Here is a 24,800-nt window from a genome sequence, read left to right as displayed (position 1 = left end):
TATTTGGCTCTCTTTTTAACTTTGGTTCCTTAGGCTCTTCCGTCAACTCCGTCAGTTATCTCGCATGAACAGTAACTTATGATTTTTCATCTATCTTTTCTTCACTAAAATGACATCCAGATCACCTTCAAAATTCATAAGATTTTTTACAGTGTACAACTAATGGAGATGATCCCGTTTTGCAAAAAACCACATATGTAGCGTTTACTATCTTAAATTTAAAATTCACCAAATTAGGCTACTTTTTAAGACTATCTAATTTTTTAAGAAATAAAACTACTATACAAAAATTGAATAAAAATGCCTAATAATTTTAAGATGAGATGAATTAATTTATAAAATTATTTAGTATCATAAGTTACTTAGAGAATTTAGGAGTTCTTTAACAAAAATAAATTTAAACTTTCTTTTAGAAAACAAATTTTTAAGATAACTTCAAAATTCTCTAAGTAACATATATTATGAAATAATTTTATAAATTAATATATCCCATCTTAGAAATATTTGTTATTTTTACTTAATTTTTTGACACTATTTTTGTGCCATAAAAAACCAGATACTCTTAAAAAGCAGCCTAATTTAGTGAATTTTAATTTTAAGACCCTAAATATTACACGTGAATTTTTTTGCGAAATGGGTACGTTTCCATTGGTTGTATCGCTATAAAAAGTTTTATGATTTTTGGAGGTGATTTGGAGGTCATTTTAGTGAAGAAAAGAGTGATGAAAAATCACATGTCACTGTTCTCAGCGAGATAACTGACATAGTTGATGGAACGACCTGTTCTCAGCGAGATAACTGATAGAGTTGACGGAAGGGCCAAATAAGGAAGAGGGCCAAATAGGGGAGTTTGAAATTTCCATGTCCACGGAGGGAACTGCCATTATTTCTAGGCCATAGAAGGAATTTTCTCTAAATTTATCCCCTCACACATAGCAAGCTCAGACAATTCCAAAAAAACTCCCATGACTAAGTTCAATGATTAGAGCATGCTGCCATGTTGACACTGGGGTTGTCGCTGATCTCATGAGTAATTTTGAAATAGCAGATGTGCTCTTGGCACCTGCCCCTTCCTTGTCTTCGTAATCTCCTATCTCCTTATTCACCTGCTGAAGAACACATCATAAATTTGTCTCAGTTCTTGTATTCTAGCAAGATAAACCATAATGTAATTTTCAGCTAGATGTAACATAACTTTCGCTGTCTTTCCTTTCCAATTTCAATAACGATCATATGAATTTGAATTATATATTGCAGAAATGAACAACAATTCCCAAGATGTGAAAAAGGCTGCTCTGTAATTTACTTTCCTTTTGCACAATGAAAGGCCTAGCAGAAATTTTGGGATCCTGGTCCTTAAATAAGTTTGCCAACACCAGTTAAGGACACCACTTCTTTTTCTCAAACACGCAGGACAGCTGCGTGTCCTTGTGTTGGAGGGAAAACACCAATTTTGACATGAACAATTGCAAAGCGTAACTATTAAGGAGGATGAACTATACACAATGTTTACCAGGATGCTTCCAGTTAGTGTATTTCCAACAGTATCAGCATGCAACTCAGTACATCAATTCATTGTCTGCTACATGGATCTCACCATTGTATTGTTAGTGTTCAATTGTTTTGTTGGATGCCACCGCCACCATAATACTGTTTCGTTGTTTGCCGAGAAAATTCGGCAAATGTCATCCCTTCTCTTAGCCTTGATGATAGGGGGGGAATTTTTTCCATAATGTCTTGCATACATACATCTTCATCATAAGAGCCCGCTGATCCATTACTGATGATTGAAGTCTCATTGTTATGTCTAGATTGCTCTTCAGTGTCCAAACAGTAACCGGGATAATTTAAAGTTTTGTCCCATGAGGGCTGAAGGAAGACTACAAAGGTCTCACGGCTGATGTCTGTAAAACTTAAAGGTCTGCTCACAGAATGAAGTGTAGATTTCAGTTTCCCACTGGACAAGATGTCTGCTGCCTCTCCAACCTGAACAATGAAGCTCTCAGGAGAGCATTTAACAGAGAACATCTTCCTCCCATTGCATAACTGCAAGTGTGTGTGCCCATTAGGATGATGGTATTCCTGGCTGATCAAACATTTTTCTCCCTCAGAAGCCCTCAAGAATAATGGTGCTGTTAAAACAGTAAGGATTCCAAAGTCAAAGTGCCAATCCTGCCATAGATTCAACAGGGAGATTTCAGCAGCCTTACCCTGAACCGAGGTATCTCTAGAATTATTATTTTTTATTGCCATTACAGGAGTCATATCTTCTGACTTGATGCAGCAGGGGCACAGTGATCCGGACCTCCTTTGAGAACCCAGTTGATAAGGTTTTACTGCCACTTTCTTTAACGAGCGTTTTCTTGAACTGTTCTCCTTTTCCCTGATAATAATGTTATCCAACTCAGAGTGGTAGTGAATGAGCCTTGCCTTTGCAGTACCAAAGTCAGTGATGCTCTTTTCTAACTGACCTCCACCGATAACAATGTCACAAGCTCGTGCAATCAAAATCCCAAGCTCCATCATGTACAAGCCCAGTTCTGTAACGAGCTCACCAATATTCTCCATATCATCATCACAGTTAGATTCCTCAGATCCATCAAAATCATGTATCTTCTCCAAACAAACAATTCCATTGCTGATGCTTTCAGTGTTGTTCACTAGCTCTAGCATGGCGAGTTTACCTGAATGCCTTAGAAGCTTCGCAAACGAGGACACAGACCTATCAAGCTTCTTCAAAGGCACGTCGCTGCCCAAACCATGCTTCTGAAATAATCCACAGAAACATATTCAAGCACATTTTGCAGTTTCTACATCAAGAAAGCGAACATGGAAGGGGATGAAGAGGGGCAACCTTAAGGATTTGGGAGCGCGTAGGATGGTCCATGAGGGCAAGGCGGCGGGACAAGGGGAGGAGCCGTCGCCGGAGGGCTCCCATGCGTGGCACTTCGGCGATGGCCAGCAACCCGGATCCACCTCGGCCGAGCTCAGTCGCGATGGTATCCAAGACGCGGCGACGGCGGTGGTCATCAGCTGGCATTTCAGGAGATTGGAGGAGGACTAGGTCGGAGAAGGAGATCTCCGTGATGTCCAGCACCGTCGCCGCCACCGTCTTTGCCATTGGGCAGGTCTATGCCTACTGTAGGGAAAACAGTAAGGCATGAAACACAAAAGAAACACCCATTAACCAGATGGTAAGAAAGCCCAGACTAAATACCTGTTCAAAGTAAGGAACAGCCTCTGAAATTTAAGATGCTGATGTAGAAATGATTTGCTCCAAAAAACATCAAGCAATGAAATCCTGCAAATTTACTGCACAAATTCCTTTTTTTTCTTTTGCATCATATTAAATGATTCCTCAACAAGCAGCAGCAAGAAAAGAAAAAACTGAAAAACTGCTTCTGTGCACCTATGCAGGAGACTGCACCCTACACTTACAGTACTCACACAAGCTAAGGCTTAACAAGTTAGAGTATTCTTAATTTTCTACTGCAATATTTTGTCAACATAGGACCGTAATGCAAAGTCAAAGTATGATAACAATTTCTTTTCGTAGCATCCAGTCATTTTACTATACTCCATGAACCATGGTAAAACTAAGTCTAGTTTCCATGTTAAAATGGCAAATCTGCAATAAATCAGTGTATAATTTCCTTTCCTAATCTTGTAGAAATTTATTCCTGACCGTAATGAATTCAACACTCAGAAGGGAACCCTAGACCAAGAGAGGCATGTGGTGCCGAGGAATAAGGGGATTGACTTCATGAGCCCTGCTGCTGCCAGAAGTTAATCTGCAGAGCATAGATATCTGTCTGAAACATGGTGCAAAATAACAGGAAAGGAAACAAACATGGTACAAAATATCTGTCTATTGTGGTAACTGACAAAGACAATATAAAACCAAAGAGACGCAGCTTTGACTTTACTAATAATTGCAATACCATGGCCAGTAGCCGTTGAAGCTGGATCAACTTTGATCATCAGAAGAAAATTAGCAAAGTAACATTCCATGGGAAGGAAAAGCAACGACCTTAATTATGTGCATGCACCCTTATTTATTCTAGCAGAACACAAGCCATCGGTGCACCAGCGGATTGGCCGCTCTTCAGTGCCCCCACACATACATGTATACTAAAGATAAGCATGCTTCAGTGCCTTAAATACCTGGCGGAGGCAATCTGTCGAGCACTTGGTGTGCGAGGTGGTGAAGAACTCCTGCACCAGGCAGCGTCAAAGTCGGCGTCGCCGGGCGGAGAGGGGCAGGACGGCGGCTGGCGTGCTAGGAGGGGAGGAATGCGTCACTGGCGGACGCGCGCGGCAGACCCGAGTCGGCGGCGGCGTGTTGAACGCGCGCGGCAGACCCGGCGCTTCGGGTGCGCGCGGGCCGGAGCGGCCGTGACCGGGAGGCTCGCTGAGCCGCGTTGGGGAGGCGTCCGGCAGCCGCGGCCGTGGCGGGGAGGGGTCGCTGAGCCGCGTCGGGGAGGCGTCCGGCAGCCGTGGTGGTGGCGGTGCACAAAGGCCGGAGCTCGGGCGGCGCGGCAGGGAGGGTTCCCAGTCGGACGGGCGCGGGCGTCGTCGGTGAGGCGGCGGCGCACGCAGGCCGGAGGGCGGGTGGGCGGTGCTAGGACGCGGAGTCACGCGCGGGAGGCCGCAGGTCACGCTAGCACGCCGGAGGCCGCAGGTCACACGCGGGGGATTTTTTTTTTTTTAATCCCACGCGCGGGGGAATTTTGCCCCGGGGGAGTGCGCGGGGCAAATTTATTAGAAGGGCTTTCACCGCCAGCCAAACTGATAATCCGGTGGTGAAAAGCTTTACAATATTTTGCAGCATTATTGTGTAGTAAATGCCTGATTTATTTGCAGCATTAATTAGTAGTAAAAATGTTATTATTTTCAACATTCGAACAAATCCAACATCCAACTCGCCACCTGCATCTTGCACGCGCGCGGTTACACCCGTACCACCGCACCACACGACACCTGAACCACCCCGATCGATCCGACGCATGGAGCAGTTGCCATGGACCAAACGCACAGGTCACGCAGACGCGCCTGCTCTGTACACATCATGCGGCGCACGTACACCCTTGCTTTCCAAGTCAACGTGACGGACCAACCGAAGCATCGCAGACGCGCCCTTTTATACCCTCCTTTCCTTCCCCGCCTCAGCGTACTAGTCGTAGTTTGGTCCGGGCCCAACAGAGAGCTACAGAGCTGCGACGACATGCTGCGCCGGAGAAGAGCGGCTGCCGCTTTGCTCCTCATCCTTGTCGCGGCGGCGGCTGCGGAGGAGGAAGCAGCGTTGCTGCCGGCGGAGCCGATGGAGCTCTACTTCTCGCCTGCGGAGCTGGCGCGCATCGCGGGGTACGGCGAGGAGCCCGTTTCGTCGGTGTTGGTGTCCGGCCAAGTCGCCTGCGAGCTCTGCCTCCGTTCCGGCTCCGACCTCCTCGCCTTCGAGCTGCCAGGTATTACTGAATTCATTCCCTGCTTAATTTTCTGCTGTCCGATCAAGTCGCTTGCAATTAATTCTGCTTTCGTAGTAGTTTATTTATATACTAGCACAGTGCAACGGGCTAATATAAATTTTATCCGGACCCACATAGAAGTACAAATTTTATGCTCTTTCACTTTATTACACGTGGTGCTGTGACCGTGTAAGGTATTGATTATTCGGGTTTCGATTGATTTGTTCGGGTACTCCTATATTCGGATCCATTTGCCATTAGAAAACCACGCACACATTAATTCATGGCCTGTTTGGTGATGAAGCGCTCGCTAGCTGTTGGGCTGGAACCGGCCGCCAGACTGCTCCATAAACAAATGGTCGTCGTCGTTGTAACGTCTCAGCAGCAAGGCGTGATGGGCAAACTCCCCGTCGAATCATTCACAGACGGGGCCGGTCGTTTTCTCTGCGGCTGTTGGCCGGGCCGGTAAACGCCGGCGGCCTGGGTGGGGATGAACGCGGCTGCGGAATCGGAAAGCAAAAGCAACACGGCGACCTTGTAACCCAGACCATGCTTAGCCACCGCGCGTTCCTCGTCTCGATTAACTGAGTGTACACGTACACGGTCGATCGATCACGTCTCGCCTTGGAGCTGGAGGACACGACGTGCTTCTGGACCCTCGTCCTTGGTCACATGCGTCACGCAGGCCGGGTCGCCAAAGCAATGGACTAATCACGAGTACTACTACTCTGCTACCGCTTGAAAAGGTCGTTAGGTGCGCGGATGTTTAGAGAGGTAAATATACAGCGTTAGGTGCGCGGATATTGTGCAATTGTCCGGGTCGCCAAATCCGGTGTAGTACACTAGTACTACACAACAGCCGCGGGAATACACAGGGAAAGCAGCCCTGGACGGAAGAACCAACGCAACCGCTCCTCCAGAATTCCAGTTGCCTTCGTGTCTGATGATAGGTTGTCTCTGCTTTGTCTCCATACAGGTTGAAGTTAATCATAGCCCGACTCCAAAGGATAAAGTAGATGCGTATATAACGATGAACGTATTCTTCTATTTTAGTTTTCTTTCTTTTCTATGATGTTTGTCATGGCTTGAACCCCACTACACATTAATTGAGATTCGAAAAAACAGAATAAAGACCAAAATCTGTGGAGTTAACTATTGCGAACGTGCCTGGGCATGTATTTTATTAAGAGGAAGAAAATTACAGCGACGCTACTACGAGAGAGCCCTTGTAGCGCAGGGTTACAAAACCACCAAGCAAGTAGCCACAGCTGAAAACAAGCTTAAGCAAAAGAAAGAAAGAGATGAGAAGCCACCCAGCCTAAAAAACCTAGAAACGACCAACATCCAACCCTACATAATGATACATCATGATCATAATTGTCTACGGGGATTAACTAAACGATCAAGCTGTAGCCAAGGTGGTAAAGCATCCACCCAGACGGTAAAGCATTCGTCCAAAACCGAACAACGCAGCAATCAGCGGCCAAGCATCCGCCAGAGAAGCGACGACGGCGGCAAAGCTTCCACCAAGATGAGAGTTGCGGCAAAGCATTCGCCAGTAGAGCATAAGACAGCGGGAAAGCATCCACTAGAGATGACCACAGGCGTAGACATGTACCGCGAAGATGCAACAAAAGGACACTGGCAGGGTAGGACGACGACCTCAAACCGACCACCAACTGCCACGACCATCAACACCCAGTCCCCGGACGGCGGGCGGTGCTGACCAGCAAGCCGGCATAGGCGGCAGCATCCCCAGCCAGCACGTTCGCTGCTCGCCATAGCCTCGTCGCGCGCGTTGGCCGGCGCGCGTCGTCGCCAAATAGCTAGCTGGAGGGCACAGGGCACAGGGCACCCCTTTCCCCAGCATATGAAGCAGTAGACCATGGGGCGCAGTCGCGGCTTGGCAACGGAGCCTTTGAATCTGACCATGACGCGGCTGCGCGGCGAGCACACCCCGCACGCATGCAAGCAGTCCGGCAGGCTCGACCCCGTCACGCGCACCTCCTCCTCCCGCAGCAACGCGACGTCCGGACGGCGACCACGGACACCGGCGAGGGGAGGGAAGTTGACTGCAGCACCAGCCTAGTGCCGAGATCCCTCATTAGTCCCGGTTAGTGGTGCCAACTGAGGCTAAATATCACTGTTCATCTGCACGGCCGTTTAGCCCGTGTACTCACCGTGTACACACTACACAGTGACTAGCCGTGTTCTGTTTAATTAGTCGTTTACCCCGTTTAATGACCGTTAACCCATTTAAATAGCTGTTTAGTCTAAATAAATAGCTAAACGGTAGGTGACCGACTATTTAGCGTTTATCATTTAGGCTAATATTGCTAAATATAGACCATTTGGTTCAGGTTGGAGGTTCGAACCGGATCTAAAGGGTCCTTTAGTTCGGGTTGGAGCCTTCAACCCGGACTAAATGGTCATTCACAAGTTAGTTTAAAAGCAACACATCCCATTTGGAATCACATGTGTTGTGTAGGTGGTGTGGTAAGAAAGGTATACGTGAGGCATGGTGGAGCTCATGAATTAAATTTTTGATGTTGTAGACCATTTAGGGGTTGTTTGGCATGGCCAGATAGAGCTAGCTCTGGGTGGAGTTGGAGCTGGCTGGATGGGATGTTTGGCTACAAGAGTACCCAGCCCCAGAAGAAAGGGTCTTCAACATGGATTGCCATTATTACCCAACTCATAGTTCCACATGTCATCCTTCTGATCCGTATCTTCTTCTTCCTCACGACGTGCACGCCAAGGCCACAGTCGCCACCATCTACGCTAAAAACTTCGCACCCACGCTGAGCTTGTCCCCACACTCGCCGCCATGCGCCCTTGCCTCACGGGCTTGCGGCTCGCCTGTGCATTGCTCCTCCGGCATGTGCGTAGCCGTTGCTACTTGTCTACAGCTCTGCGCATCCGCAGCCGTTGTCGCTCGCCTGCAGCCCTACGCGTGCGTTGCCGCTTGCTTGCTTGCGACCCTGTGCGGCTGCGCTGAGCTCGCCGCACAATGGGGCGGCAGGCAGAAGGTGGGGCTCACCGGGGAGTGCGCCTCCACGGTGAGGAGGGGCCGACCGACGGCACCCACGGTAGCAGGGGAGGAGAGGGGCGGCACTCGGTATGGGGAGGAGGGGGCGGCGCTCGGCAGAGGGGCCCGGCAGCAGGTGGCGGCGGTAGGTGGAGGCCCTATGCGTGCTCTGCCGCTGCCGCTTCCTTGCGACCTTGTGCGGCTGCGCCGAGCTCGCCGCACACTGGGGCGGCAGGCAGAAGGTGGGGCTCACCAAGGAGTGCGCCCCCACAGTGAGGAGGGGCCGACGGATGGCACCCACGGTAGCTGGGGAGGAGAGAGGCGGCGCTCGGCATGGGGAGGAGGGGGCGGCGCTCGGCAGGTGGAGGCGAGGGGTGGGAGGCGCCGAGGATAGGCACAGGAGGGGGAGAGAGAGGAAACGAATTGTTTTTTTAACCAGTGGCAACGGCGGGTGATTACTCCATAACTCCACGTCTAGATGCATATTCGAGCTTTCTGGAGTTGCAAAAGAGATACTCCAAAACTTCAAATTTATTTGAACTACAGCTATAGAGTTTTGGAGCTTCATGAAGTTTTGGAGTTGGGGTGTTTGACTACAAAATTATCTGGAGTTGGTGGAGTTCAGCTCCAGAACTATGCCAAATAGACCCTTAGTCCATGTTGTAGCAATCGGGGCTGAAAGTCCAGAACCTTTAGTCCTGGATTGGTAATTGGTAGTCCCGGTTGGGAATTCGGGACTAAATGCCTATTCTGTACTAGTGGGACCTCCTCATCCCCTGTTCACGGTCGTCTTCACCTCTCCACAGCAAACCCGGCGCACTACTCTTGCACGGTTGGTTCACTCAGAAGAATCAATGCACAAGACAGCAACACCTTGCTCTCTCATTCTCTAGGCCTAACATAGCACTAAACACTCTTTAAGCATATATTAATACTTTGGATATGATCACTTTAGCACTATGGTGGCTTGAAAGTCTTTTTTAGTGTGTGCTTCCTCTTGTCTCCAGCAACACCAAATGGGCAAGTAGAGAGGGTATAAGTAGCCCAACAACTGGAGAGTAAAATTGCGGTAGCACCGGATCATCCCATACTAGCACTGGGTACCCTCTCTGGACATTCCTTTGATGGAAACTCCAATGGTAGCACCGGATCATCAGTACATGTATTCTTGTATTTACCGGATAAACATTTAAGTGCAATCTAGTAAGCACCGGATTATCCTCTACTAGCACTGGATCATCCGGTCACGCATATGATCAGCTTCTCGCTTCATATTTTAGGCCTAACTATCTACTCCGGACTCCGATTTTGATGATCTTATACTCTGTGGAAAGCTTGTGAGATGCTCTCTAACATTCTGCAAAAGTTCATCTCATTTTATCACATTTTGAGTACCGAATAAATACTCAAACTCATGCACTACTGTCAGATCATCCTATCACCTTTTTCTGCACTTCATATTTGGTCATAACTTTTCACTTGAGACTCCGATTTTGATAATGTTGGACTCCAGAAATTTTGTGAAATTGTCTGCAAGGTACTTTATAAATATAATATATTTGATTAACCAAAATATAAATATTTATGGGACATGTCCAATTCATTGCTCTCTTTATCCCGATTTCGGTGGCTTTGTTTGTGTTAAACCCTTCAACTATTCATTATTAACACACATTGTTAATTAAATAATTATGTTGTCACTCAGTCATCAAAATCATAATTAATAGTCTAATTTGGGATCATTTTCCTTACACGTCCCTTTGGTTAATCCGTATTATACTAGAGGGTTAACCCAAGCCAATGGGTTTGACGCGTTAGATGCTTGTGTCACGTAGTCAATGATGCAATACTCTTAAGGCGTACTCCCTCCATCCTATGAAAATGCAATCCTACCATTTGAAAAAGATCTTATAAAAAAGTACAATTCTAAGAATTGGATAACAACTACTGCCTAATTTAGTGGTTAGATTTAATTTGCTTATCAAAATTAACATATGTTCATGATTTTAGAAAGTTGGGTTAGTTGCGTGCAGATAATAAATGAGATATGAGGGCACATACGTCATTTCACACCATCAACAATTTGCCTGGAAAAAATAGAACTGTACTCTTGATGGGACCAAGGGAGCAGTGTTTAGATAAAAAAAAACACCTCCGTCTACCTTTTTTTCCTTGCCACAGTCGGCAACAGCACACTTCTTATGCCACCGATGTTGCCGATCCCAAAAATTTAAGTGGTTACCCTTTGTAGCTGAGTTGTAGCCAAGCAGGAAAAACTTGAAGGTTTTATTGAGGACGTTGGGGTTTACAAAGTTGTTGGAGGAGTACTATTATATAATGGAAAAAATAAGAGTTTCAGTTTTAATTTAATCTGAAGATAAATCATGACCATGACGAAAATTGCGTAGAGAAAACGAACATATCTAAACATGCTCATCATATGATTTAAGATAAAATATTGCAGTAGCAAGATCAACCCTAAGCAGATCATACTAGGTATGAAAGACATAGTTAGGGACAAAAAACCATACGTTTCTTGCCTGACCGGAATAACCAGGTAAAGAAGACGACGACGACGATCAGCACCTCTGCGCGCTTGACGACGCCGAGTCGCGCCCCACTGACGAGGAGGAAGACAAGCCGTGGCGACGAGGACGTAGAAGACGGCGATGTGGAAGCGTTCGAGCAGTCGCGCAGAGCGCTTCCCAAAAACCTTATTCGGTCTCTCTCGGTGCAGGATCGCTGAGGACGAGGTTCCGAAGACCTGCTCTCCCAATCGCCAGTGCACGCCGACGAACGGGATGAAGTAACGTACGCGGCGGCGCAGCAGGCAGGCTGAGGCGTGTTGTTCGTCTTCTGTATTATTTTTTTTTGGCACCTGCGCATTTTTATAAGAAAGAACCGCTAGGGTTTTTGGCGTCCCAAAAACCAAGTCGGTTACAAGTTCCCAAAATTCCGCGCGTGAAATCTATAACAGATTCGAAGTGGTAAAACAAATATGCAAAAGGAAGCCACGTGCCCGCAAGGATTGGACCGGATTTTGGCGGATCATTCACGCGCGTGCTCGCGCCCGCGCCCGCGCCCTTCGCCCGAAGCCCGAGCTCGGCGAGGCGAGCGAGCGCGCGCGCGTGTTCTTCCTTCTTCCTCTCACCCACAGTTGTAAGAGCATGGAGAGCATCCAACTATTTAAGTTGGGTTTTCTCCACCTCCACTAGTAAGGTGGGACTAACTTGTTGCCATGCACCTTTGCACTAATGCGCCTTTGAGATTTTATTGGAATTATTTGGATTTACATGGGCTGGACCCAAATATTCCAACAATCCCCCACCAGATCTCAAAGTCTCATTATGACTTTGTCTCAACCCAATATTGTTTGATATACCAGTGTTTCAATGGAGACTGTTAAGTTGAACTTCCATCTAGAATAGCAACTTACACTCGTTCACAACTTGAACAATGGACTAAGCCTTGAATTGCAAGTTTTGTGCAAATGAGTTTCACTTATAGTCAAACTGATACTTGACCTCCAGTAGGCTACTTCACGGTTGGAGCATATAGGTCGTACTCTCTGGTCTCTTCATGAGCTTAATAGAGATCACCCGAATCTCACAGACTACGACCGTCCAACAGTCGGGCTCACATAGGTGTATTCTTTCAAGAACGTTCTGCAGGATAACATCTTTACTAATTAAAACCAACAGAATACATTAAGGCCAATGCCAACTTGCCATGCAGTAATCGAGAGTATTCCATCCTTCTCGAGTGAGTTAAAAGGTTACTCTCATACTAACCTCTAGCTTGTTCTTCTCAGATCCAAATTCACGGGATCTCCGATCACATAGGTTGGGTTACCACTAGGGAATAGCTCATATGGGTCTCAAACCCATCTCCTTGGATGCATTGTCTATCACATTGCGTGACAGCTCCTTGGTGAACGGAGCAGCCAGATTTTTCTCAGTGTGGACATAACCCACAGTGATAACTCCGGAGTTTCTCATTTTTCTGACTGATTTTAACTATCTCTTGATATATCTTGAAGACTTCATATTATCCTTTGAACTGTCTACCTTGGCAATCACCGTTTGATTGTCACAGTTTATCATTATTGCCGACAATGGTTTCTCAACAATAGGTAAGTCCATCAAGAGCTCACGAAGCCAATCGGCTTCCACTGTAATTGTATCTAGTGCTGTGAGTTCTGTCTCTATAGTAGACCTCGTCAGGATCGTCTGTTTGCATGATCTCCATGAAACAACAGCACCGCCAAGAGTGAAAACGTATCCACTAATGGCATACAGCTCATCTTGATCCGATATCCAATTAGCATCACTGTATCCTTCTAATACTGTAGGAAAACCGGAATAGTGAATCCCGTATTCCATAGTACCCACCAAGTAGCGCATTACGCACTCAAGCGCACGCCAATGATCATCTCCCGGATTACTATTTAACCGGCTCAACTTGCTAACAACAAAAGAGATGTCAGGCCTTGTTGCACTCGCAAGATACATGAGTGAGCCAATCATCTGTGAATATCTCAATTGGTCTCTGCCAATTCTTCTATTCTTTCGAAGGATCAAGCTCGGATTATAGGGAGTTGGAGTAGATTTGCTATCCTTATAGCCAAAGCGATTCAACATTTTCTCCACATAATGGGATTGCGAAAGAGTAATCCCATTCTCTCCCTTGATCAGCTTGATGTTAAGAATAACATCAGCCTCACTAAGATCTTTCATTTCAAAGTTTTGACACAAGAATATCTTGACCTCGTTGATTACATCAAGACTAGTGCCAAAGATCAGTATGTCATCGACATACAAACACAATATAACTCCTTGACCCCCACCATAGTGGTAATACACACATCGATCAGCCTCATTGACACTAAAGCCTGCTGATATGAGTGTCAAGTTGAATTTCTCATGCCATTGCTTAGGTGCTTGCTTCAGGCCATACAAAGATTTATACAACTTGCATACCTTGTCCTCATGATTCTCTACTACAAACCCATCAGACTATATCATGTAGATTTCCTCTTCCAGCTCTTCGTTGAGGAAAGCTATCTTAACATCCATCTGATGGATGAGAAGACTATGCGAGGCAGCCAGGGAGAGTAGAACACAAATAGTGGTCAATCTCGCAACAGGTGAGTAAGTATCAAAGAAATCTTCGCCTTCTTTCTGGGTATAACCCTTAGCCACAAGTCGAGCCTTGTACTTGTCAATAGTACCATCAGGCTTAAGCTTCTTCTTAAACACCCACTTGCAACCCACAGGTTTGCAACCATATGGTCTTTCGACCAGCTCCCAAGTTCCATTGGAGAGAATTGAATCCATCTTGCTACGGACAACTTCTTTCCAATCATCCGCATCAGGAGATGAGAATGCCTCAGTGATTGTTGTGGGAGAATCATCTATGAGATAAACAGTGAAATCATCACCAAAAGACTTTGTAGTCCTTTGCCTCTTGCTCCTCCTAGGAGCATCACTGTGAATCTCCTTATAATTTGATTCAAGTGTGTGTTCATCATGCTCAGAAAATTCAACAGATTTACGAGTTGTATTCACTATTTCATTCAGTGGTAATGAAGATATAACATACGAGTCTTTCATAGGAAAAATATTCTCAAATAAAGTAGCATCACGAGACTCAAGCAGTGAATTTACATGTATATCAGGCACCTCAGATTTAACTACTAGAAATCTATAAGCAATGCTATGATGTGCATAACCTAGAAAGATACAATCCACAGTTTTAGATCCCAACTTGCGCTTCTTGTTGATTAGCACATTCACCTTGGCCAAACAACCCCATGTGCTCAAGTAAGAGAGTGAAGGTCTTCTCTCAATCCACTCCTCGTAGGGAGTATTTTCTTTATTCTTCATGGGAACTCTATTCAGAACATGACATGCAGTCAATATTGCCTCCCCCCACCATGCCTTAGATAATCCAACGGTGTCTAACATGGCGTTAACCAAGTCAGACAACGTGCGATTCTTCCTTTCGGCAACCCCATTTGATTGGGGTGAATAGGGAGGCGTCCTCTCATGAATAATGCCGTGTTCTGCACAGAATAAGTCAAAGTCGTTAGAGAAATATTCACCTCCTTGATCGGACCTAAGTCGTTTGATCTTTTCTCAAGTTGGGTTTCTACTTCAGCCTTATAGATTTTAAAGCAGTTAAGAGCCTCATCTTTCGTTTTCAACAAGTACACATAGCAAAATCTAGTTGCATCGTCAATCAAAGTCATGAAATAACTTTTTCCACCTTCTGTTAACACGCCATTCATCTCACAGATATCTGAATGGATGAGTTCTAGAGGTGCCAAATGTCTCTCCTCTGCCACCTTGTGAGGTTTTCGAGGTTGCTTAGATTGCACACAACTACGGCACTTAGAACTTTTGACAATGGAAAAATTCAGAATTAAACTCATGGTGGAAAATCGAAACATAGAGTCAAAATTCAGATGACATAACGCGAGTGCTAAAGAGATGCATCGCTCTCATTTATACCATCAGAAATTAGAAATTAAGTTCACGGACTTATTACAATAATCTGAAACTGAAAAACGGAACAAGCCTCCGCACTCATAGCCTTTACCGATAAATTGTCCACACTTAGACATGATAAATTTATTGGACTCAATCACTACTTTAAAACCATCCCTACACAAAAGGGAGCCACTAACTAGATTCTTGCCGATAGTAGGGACATGCTGCACGTTCTTCAGCTGCATGATCTTTCCCGAAGTTAGCTTCAGATCGACCGTGCCAACACCATGAACAGTAGTATGCGACCCATTGCCCATCATCACGGTAGAATCCCGAGCGGTCTGGTAAGAAGAAAATAAGGTACCATCATAACACCATGAATATTTGCACCAGTATCAAGCCACCAACTAGTAGATTGAAATACTGAAAAAATCGAAGGTAAAGAATTATACCCACTGGTTTCTGCTCCAGTCATGGTGACCGTGTTCGTAGTCTTCTGCTCATGTGGACGCTTCCTTCCTTTGCAGTGTGGGCACTTCTTTGCCCAATGATAGGTAGATCCACGCACAAAACAACCTTGACCTTTCTTGAACTTCTTCTTGAAAGTAGTGGTAGCGGCTTGGTCTTCTTTCCCTTGCCCTTGCCTTTGCCGTGAGACTTCTGCACCATGTTGGCACTAGTCTAGCCCTCAGCAGCCATAGATTGCCCATCCTTGGCCCAAGCTTTCTCCTCAACATCAAGGGATGCTATCAAATCAAATCAGACACTGATATCTCCATCCTCTTGTGTTTGAGAGTAGTGGCGAGATCCCTCCATGAAGGAGGCAACTTGGCAATGATGCCATCAGCCACAAACTTGTCGGGTAGGTTGATCTTGAGGTGCTCAAGCTCCTTGGCCATGCACTGTATCTCATGAGCCTGCTCGACTACAGATTTTCCATCGGTCATCTTGTAGTCATGGTACTGCTCCATGATGTACAGCTCAGCGCCAGCATCTGTGCCGCCATATCGGCCTCCAAGGCGTCCCACAACTTTTTAGCGTCTGTATGATGGAGGTACACATCCTGTAGAGGATCTACAAGTGTACCGATCACAGCATCCACAAAAAGTGTGTTGACCTCGGTAAAGGCCTTCTTCTGCTCAGGGGTAAGAGTCCCCTCAGGTTTGCCCTTGGACACCCACAGCACATTCATGGCAGAGAGCCACAAAATCACTCTCATTTTCCATCTCTTAAAGTGCTCGCTAGAAAACTTCTCGGACCTCAGAGCATCAACAAATCCAACCATGAAACTGAATTTCCTATGATAAGGTTTTCGAATTGATGGAAAATAATAAGAATTTCAGTTTTAAATTAATCTGAAGATAAATCATGACCATGACGAAAATTGCGTAGAGAAAACGAACATATCTAAACATGCTCATCATATGATTTAAGATAAAATATTGCAGTAGCAAGATCAACCCTAACCAGATCATACTAGGTATGAAAGACATAGTTAGGGACAAAAAACCATACGTTTCTTACCTGACCGGAATAACCAGGTAAAGAAGACGACGACGATGATCAGCACCTCCACGTGCTTGACGACGCCAAGTCGCGCCCCATTGACGTGCAGGAAGACGAGCTGTAGCGACGAGGACGTAGAGGACGGTGATGTGGAAGCGTTCGAGCAGTCGCGCAGAGCGCTTCCCAAAAACCTTATTCGGTCTCTCCCGGTGCAGAATTGCTGAGGACGAGGTTCCGAAGACCTGCTCTCCCGATCGCCAGTGCACGCCGACGAACGGGACGAAGTAACGTACGCGGCGGCGCAGCAGGCAGGTTGAGGCGTGTTGTGCGTCTTCTGTATTATTTTTTTTGGCACCTGCGCATTTTTATAAGAAAGAACCGCTAGGGTTTTTGGCATCCAAAAACCAAATCGGTTACAAGTTCCCAAAATTCCGCGCGTGAAATCCGTAACAGATTCGAAGTGGCAAAACAAATCTGCAAAAGAAAGCTACGTGCCCGCAAGGATTGGACCAGATTTTGACGGACCATTCACGCCCTAAGCCCGAGCCCGGCGAGGCGAGCGAGCACGCACATGTTGTTCCTTCTTCCTCTCAACCATATTTGTAAGAATATGGAGAGCATCCAATTATTTAAGTTGGGTTTTCTCCACCTCCACTAGTAAGGTGGGACTAACTTGTTGCCATGCACCTTTGCACTAATGGGTCTTTGAGATTTTATTGAAATTATTTTAATTTACATGGGCTGGCCCAAATATTTCAACATGATAAAGGGCTGTTTATTGCGAGAGCCAAGAGATAAATTAAGTGGCGGAAAGAATGTAGTGGTTAAAATATTCTTTTCTCTATATCAGCCGTCCCGCAGACGAGGAATAAGGTAAGATTTGCAGGCTTGTTGCAATTAGTATTCCTATCCGTCAAACGCTATCCGAGTTGAATTTTTTTTGTCATGGACACGTTTTTTTTATTTGTGCATATCATCTTTGCGCAGGGACCATACTAATCTTGTACGAATTTGTTAGCTCGCCTAATTCTCCTCTTCTTTGTCTGGACATGTCTACTGACCAATATATATCCTCCGCAATACTGTAGAGGAACGAATGCCACTGAACTGCAGAGGATCTGGTTCGTTCACTCTTAAGTGCCAATCTTGATCCGTCCCTTTCTGCGTGGCACCACCCTTCACTTCAGACGATGGTAGGTGGTCACTGTCTGGATTGATGCGTACGATGGCAGTGCTATTTGTCTGGTCCAGGTGCACTCCTTTTCCCCGGTGCTATCAGCACGGACTCAAAAAGCTGCTTTAGATGTCCGGATACAAAGGCACTACGGGAACCGGAGAAATTTATCACGCGTCCAGATGTAGCTCATTCACCTTTTTTGAAAGACAGATGTAGCTCATTATCAGATTGGGAGTTTCTCACCTGTTACACCTTAGAACGGGTGCGTTTCCAACGAGTACACGCTAGTAGCAAATTAGTACGATTTCCTACCGAAATAGGAGTATTCGAGTATTTGCAAAACCCAGTGAGAACAAAAAGCTCAACATGTTGTCTTTATAGCAACCATATCTTGGTACTTTTCCATCGGGTGATGAATTGTGTATTTGTCTGAACCAGGTGCTAAGATAGCCCTACTCTGTAAAACTGACGGACCCAACGATCAAGTGGCTGACTCTGCATTTGCAACGACTGACGAGTTTGGCAACTTCACAATAGATCTCCCTTCCCAGCTCCACGCCACAGCAAATCTGGAGAGGGCTTGCACTGTGAAGGTGCTCCAGCTCCCCGCGGACTCCTCATGCCGCCTCCGACACTGCCCCAGCACCACCTATGGCCTCAGGCTATCTTCTGAGGAAGATGGTGTTCGAGCCTACACCACCGGGGTGATACGGTTGCAAAACAGTGATACGCCGCATGACAAGTGTGTGAGTGTAGAGGAAAGAACTGAAAGAAGATGAACAATTAATGGAAAATTGGAGTTCACGTTTGCATCAACATTGAAGAGAAGGTAAAATTTTGAGAGAGACAAGTTCACTGGTCTCTAGTATAGCTGGACAAGCGTGTGTATAAATGTAGACCGATATGTGTGTAATCTTGGCAACGACAAAAGTACAGGAATCAGAGGGTTCATCTTTAGAGAGTTCATTGTTCACTATAGCAACAAGGAAAGACACCGTACGCAATATGTGGATCCATACTACATTTACCAATGGAATTGTCATTTGGTACCGCGAGAATTTTAATTACATAACAAAATGAGTCGTATACAAACCCCCCTTTCAAAAAAAAACTAGATTGGGAGACCACCAAATTTAACCTGCTTTGATATACACACAAGAATCTGAATAAAAAAATAGTTTCTGTTTTATATATTTTAGAAAGCTAATTTTTCATCCAAGGGTGTTTAAGATTTGTGTGCATGTGTTTATAGAAGTGACTGTACATGTATACTTGTATGTGAGCTATACATCTGTACTATGTTTCACAAAGAAAAAGTCAAAAGATGCCTTGGAAATTCATAGTGTTCCATATAATGCCAGGTGCTAGACGAGCAAGAGATTGAGCGTCTGTCTTTTCTTTTCTTTCAAACCAAATTTTGACAAATAATGAAGAGAGCAAACATCCCCAGTGTATGTTCCTCTGTCTGCTATTTTTCACAACAAACCCAATAAATGTTGGAAAAATTGGTCAAGTACCATTGCAAAATGACTCGCTTCTATGACATATGACCCGTAAGAGTAGGATAACAGACTGAGCACTTTTGCATGTTGTTAGGTTTGGTTGGTGCTATAGCAAGGACTTAGGTTCGGTGCTGTTCCATTAGGCTATTTGGAATAACTTATCGTTCATCATATCTCAAACCACAGGGTTGATGTTGCTCAAGGTCTTAGGTTGAGCTAACGTTTGAATGGTTTCACTGGTTGCAAAGAAACACAAGTTCAATTGATCCCAATCGGTAATCATGAAGGCAGTGCATCATACGGTCGAAAGACTTATGCCATGGATCAAAGGACCCACATGTGGCGAATCAGCGACTTCAAGCTCCAAACCACCATCCAGAGGAAATCCAAGTGGTAGCATGGGCGGAGGGTTGGGGTACATTGCGGTGCAAAGGTTAGGGTGGAAGGGGAGAGTGAGGTGAGTGAGAGGGCTGCGGATAAGTCCCCAGGCATTTATTCACTTATACTTTTGAGGTTTGGTTCCGACTATCAAATCCATACTAAAGAGAAAACAAAGCAAAGTACCTAGTTGCAAGAAAAGTACATGACCAAACACAAAACTTGTTTACATCAAATTTGTTAACCAAATTAAAAAACAATAATTAGTACAACTGCATAAGACGACCTAGTTCCTCGATTGATATGCAGTGGACGTTGAGTTTATTGTCATGGAGGAGTTGGATCACCGACTTATCCCACCAACTTTATATGTGCCCATGGAGGAGTTGGAACTGGTGCCCCCAACTGTGGGGAAGGAAGGCGAGGAGTGGGAGGTGGACCTCCCTTCTGAGGGAAAGGAAGAGGAGCTCGAGGAGGAGCCCCCATCTGAGGAGAAAGAGGAGGCGTTGGAAGTGGTGCCCCCAATTGTGGGGAAGAAATACGAGGAGTAGGAGGTGGAGCTCCCTTCCTAGGGGAAGGAAGAAGGGGAGCTCGAGGAGGAGCCCCCATTCGAGGAGGAAGAGAAGGAGTTGGAAGTGGTGCCCCCAACTGTGGGGAAGAAATGCGAGGAGTGGGAGGTGGAGCTACCTTCCGGGGGGAAGGAAGAAGAGGAGCTCGTGGAGGAGGAAGAGGAGGTTGGATTGGTGCTCCCAACTGTGGGGTAGGTAGAGGAGTGGGAGGTGGAGTGGCCTTCCTAGAGGGAGGAAGAAGAGGAGAGCGAGGGGGAACACCCAATCGAGGAGGAAGAGGGGGAGTTGGAAGTGGTGCTCCCAATCGTGGGGAAGGAATAGTAGGAGTGGGAGGTGGAGTGGCCTTCCGAGATGGGGAAATAAGAGGAGCACGAGGGGGAACTCCCATCTGAGGAGGAATAGGGGGAGTTAGAAGTGGTGCCCCTAACTGTGGTGAAGGAAGGTGAGGAGTGGGAAGTGGAGCTCCCTTCTGAGGGGGAGAAATAGGAGTTGGAAGTGGTGCACCAAACCTTGGGGGTGGAATAGGTGTGGGAGATGGTGCACGCTTGGTCCTTGAGGGAGGAAGAAGAGGAGCGCGAGCAGGAGCTGGTGGAGTTGGAAGTGGCGCCCCCAACTGTGGGGAAGGAAGGTGAGGAGTAGAAGGTGGAGCTCCCTTTCGAGGGGAAGGAAGAAGAGGAGCCTGCCGAGGAGTTAAAGGAGTTGGAATTGGTGCTCCCACCTTTGGGGTAGGTAGAGGAGTGGGAGATGGAGCGGCCTTCCTAGTGGGAGGAAGAAGAGGAGCGTGAGGGGGAACTCCCAGTCGAGGAGGAACAAGGGGAGTCGGAAGTGGTGCTCCCAATTGTGAGGGAGTAAGTGTAGGAGTGGGAGGTGGAGTGACCTTCTGAGAGGGAGGAATAAGAGGAGCACGAGGGGGAACACCCAACCGTGGTGGAAGAGGAATAGCCGGGAGTGGTACCCCCAACTTTGGAGGAGGAAGAGTTGGAACTGTAGGTGGAGCGCCCTTCCGTGATGGAGGAAATAGAGGAGCCTGGGATGGAACCCCCAACCGAGGAGGAGTCGGAAGTGGTGCCCCCAACCGTGGGGAAGGAAGTGGAGTGGGAGATGGAGCTCCCTTACGAGAGGGCGGAAGAAGAGGAGCGCGAGGAGGAGGAAGAGGCGGAGTCGGAAGTGGTACTCCTAACCGTGGGGGAGGAAGAGGTGGAGTGGGAGGTGGAGCGCTCATCCTAGTGGGAGGAGGAAGAGGTGTGCGGGCGGGAGCCCCCAGCCGAGGAGGGGGGAGGGGAGGAGTGAGAGGGAGACCTTTCATCTGTGGGGGAGGAAGAGGAGGGGTGGGAGCGGGAGCTACAACTGCATAGGCTGCACCCATGGCTCCGGCGAGAATGAGCAATCCAGTGATCATGAGGCGATGCGGCAGCGGAAGGGTAGTGCGTGCCATGTTTGGGATGAGTTTGTTGCTGTAAGAATGCTAGGGTGACACTTGATGGATTGCGGTGTGGGGTGGCAAGGACACCTCTATGAATATATAGGGGTGGTCGACCTCTTGCTCACCAAGGGAACCATTGTCTAAATATGGCAGTTGGATCCATGCATGCAAGGTTGATCGGGAGACCCAGCTCCATGTCCATGGAAAGCTCACATCTGTGAATTGATGCGGAACAACCGATCCTACGTTTTGTGGTGAATGCTAACTGCAGATTGATCGAATAATCAAAATACAATTTGTTATTTGACCGGTTAATCATAAAACTCTAACCTTTTAAACTCTTTACTTGTCTATCTCGTATAACGCAGTGTTCTTTGAACCATTTTTCGGCATGTCCGGTTCGGGTTAGCGGTTTCGCTGGCTTTGCGACCGGTGACTGATTCTGTCCGTTGGCTAATTCTCCTCGACTGAGCAGCACGTGTCCATCTCATCTTGTTGTTCATGCATGGCTTGCTGCTTCTCGATCCAGTAGTGCCAATAGGATTCAAACGATTTGGACCGAGGGAGTATTATTTAAACTCTATGGATTTCAGACCATGATAGTGCTTTTCATGAGAATTCCAGAAGTGCCAATACGATTCATAGGTTAACTACCTATATATTGACATATACAAGCATTTGTGTGATAAAGCTGACATACATTACAACAATAATGAAATTAAGAATATGTACATAATTGGGAATTAGTTATAGGTAGGTTTCCTAGCGGAGGAACCTGATATATCTGGAGACGCGTTCATCGATTACGATTTTGTACGCCCTCTCGTAGGGTGGTAACCATCCGAGAACACATACTGGTCCGGGTTCTCGTACACTGGGCTGATGAAATTGTACAGTACGAGTACACCTGACTCCAGCCCGATGAACCAGCAGCAGGCACCCTTGCCCTCTTGAACCCTTCATCCGGCCATCCAAGAAACAAGTAAACACACATCAATCTGATTGCATAGATAACATCAAATATCTGAATAGATAATAAAGATGTGTAGAGGTCGATGTTGGCAAGGATTGCGTAGAGGTCGAGGTAGACGAGGTTGACGTCGTGAAACCTTCTGGTGGCCTGCTTGTCGACATCTTGGTTCAGCTGCCGGTGGTAGAGCAGCGCTAGCTGGTTGAGGTCTTCGGAGACCACTGCCACTGGAGACCCCCCGCTGATCAGCGGCTGCGCGGGTACGCACCCCACCGGCAGCACCCCCGTCACCGCAATCTGCCGTGCTCCCAGGCTCATCAGCCTCTGCGAGCCACGCGATCAGATGCACTCGTTATTAGGGCCTTAATTCCTTTACCGAGAAGATCACTTAACAAATATATTCAACAGGTTGTAGCATCTCTTTCAACCCAAGCGCACACGCTGCAAACATATATAAAGGTTTGACTTGTACATCAGTTGATCACAATTACATGTGCAGTAAAGAGGCTTGCAGTTTGTGACAACCTAGATCACCTGGGAAGTCCATGCTGATCCTGCCGCCGGAGAACCGGCCGGTGGTCTTGTGCAGTGGTCGGGGATCCGAATTCGGAAGTCCCTGCCGCGTGGTGATGGTCCGATCCGGATATAGAAAGTGTTGCCCACTTGGTGCTACCGCCGGGAGGAGCTCCTGTGACATTCGCGCCGACCGCTGGGATAATGACTCCGCCAAGAGCCTGCACTGCGGCGATCAGATTGTTCATGCTGTTGAGGGATCCGAGTGGCGAGAATTGGCAGTGCTGATATGATGGATGGTGGTGTGACTGGATAAAGTTGGCCACCACTCTCTCCAAAGTGACTTTCTAATTGGCCGTTGCATCCGTACTAGATCGATCAGGAGGCTGATTTGGCAGGTCACCTTGATAGACTTTCACATTTCGCTGCTCGCCTCTTGATTATATAATAGCGAATAAGCCCGTACGTTGCAACGGGAGGGAAAAATAAATTCTTGAACGCCGTAGCCAATAAAAGTACCAGAATTATATATTTTCTATGTTCACCATGAAGACGACATTGCTTGTCCAAATTTGTCATATAAGAAGTTGATAGATCTTAAGATCGGACCCATTTGTTAATAAAATGATTAAAAGTTCCCACCTTAAGGCATGTTTTGAACGAACGAATAGAGAAATAGAGGAATATGGGAAAATAAAAGGACAAATGAAATTCGTAATGATACATCATTTCAAGATTACCATGTATCCAAAAATATAATTGCAAAATTTGGTGACAATTGTGTATGATAAATTACATTTGATGCAAATATCTCCATACTACTTAAAATGTCTCTAGGTGTTGTTTCATATATATTTGTAATAAATATAGAAAATACTGACAATCATATTTTCAGTATACATATCAATAAGATTTCCTTTTTTGCAAAAGGGCATTTAGTCTTGTGGTTAGGGCACCTGAGTAGCATCCAGTAGTCCTAGGTTCGACTCCGTATAGAAATGGATTAAAAAAGACCTAGATTCAATAATTTTTTATAAAAATAGCTGCCTTCAAAAAATAAGATTTCTTTTTGCATGATTTTTTTCAAATCGAGGTCATCCCATTTTCATTGCATGAACGGAAATACAAAGTCTTACATACCAGAACAAGACAAAAGGGAAAAGGGGAAGGGATGAGAGAAAGGGTAGTCATCGAAATAAGGGGATCATTTTTTACCTGACTTTCAGGCAGAAAGGGCCGCCCCACCGATGACCACCGGCTACCAAGGGTTCCCGGCACTACTACAACAGGGGTCATCACCGCCGGTTCTAAAAGAACATCACCGCCGGTTTTCATACCCATTGAATTAGAGTCGACGGCGATGGGATTAGCCATCACTGCTGGCTCCCCACCCGGCAGTACTGCTCCTTTCATAAAACAAAAAAAAATAGCAACGCACAGCAGCCCCTGCACGCCGCCCCACCCCAGCTGTCAAGGTCCCCCGCGGCCGCATCCTTCGCACCGCGGCGGCTCCACACCCCGCCGCATCTCTTCGCATGGCTCTCCACACGCTGCCGCGGCTGACTCTCGCCCCGTTGCGGCGTCGCTGCCTCGCGCCGCTGTGGCTCCGCGCACTGCCGCGTCCTCATGTCGCCGCGGCTCCTCGCACCACAGCAGATCCGTGCGCTGCCGACCCACCCCACCGCGGCCCACACGTCGCAGCCTCGCCCAACCGTTTCTCCGCCTCGCCGCCGTCCCGCCCGTCGGGCTGCGGCCCCGCAGCGGCTCTGCACGCTGCC

The 24,800-nt window shown here is 46.7% G+C and overlaps 2 protein-coding genes across 11 annotated transcripts; one reads left to right on the top strand and one right to left on the bottom strand.

Moving 5' to 3' along the window:
* Positions 1–717: 717 nt before the first annotated feature.
* Positions 718–4,711, bottom strand: LOC112876436. Of its 10 annotated transcripts, XM_025940552.1 has the most exons (6): positions 4,165–4,711; positions 3,686–3,791; positions 3,218–3,301; positions 2,855–3,139; positions 1,598–2,766; positions 718–1,109 (listed from the first exon to the last, which is right to left on the bottom strand). In XM_025940552.1, exons 4-5 carry the CDS (start codon positions 3,119–3,121, stop codon positions 1,615–1,617), a joined length of 1,419 nt encoding a protein of 472 aa, XP_025796337.1. In that variant the 5' UTR covers positions 3,122–3,139; positions 3,218–3,301; positions 3,686–3,791; positions 4,165–4,711; the 3' UTR covers positions 718–1,109; positions 1,598–1,614. The 10 variants fall into 10 exon arrangements, 8 of the variants coding, with proteins under 8 accessions (XP_025796337.1, XP_025796334.1, XP_025796336.1 ...); XR_003225314.1 differs by having other exon boundaries at positions 1,514–2,766; positions 3,218–3,791; XR_003225315.1 differs by having other exon boundaries at positions 718–1,106; positions 1,514–2,766; positions 3,218–3,791.
* A 471-nt stretch (positions 4,712–5,182) lies between these two features.
* On the top strand, positions 5,183–18,725 carry LOC112877918. Its single transcript, XM_025942289.1, has 2 exons — positions 5,183–5,465; positions 18,106–18,725. The coding sequence occupies exons 1-2, from the start codon at positions 5,225–5,227 to the stop codon at positions 18,444–18,446; spliced, it is 582 nt and encodes a 193-aa protein (XP_025798074.1). The 5' UTR covers positions 5,183–5,224; the 3' UTR covers positions 18,447–18,725.
* Positions 18,726–24,800: the final 6,075 nt, after the last annotated feature.

This window comes from Panicum hallii, chromosome 9 (genome assembly GCF_002211085.1).
Source record: "Panicum hallii strain FIL2 chromosome 9, PHallii_v3.1, whole genome shotgun sequence".
NCBI classification, from domain to species: Eukaryota; Viridiplantae; Streptophyta; class Magnoliopsida; order Poales; family Poaceae; genus Panicum; species Panicum hallii.
Note: the sequence above shows the minus strand (reverse complement) of the source record. Positions and strands in the feature narration are given on the sequence as shown.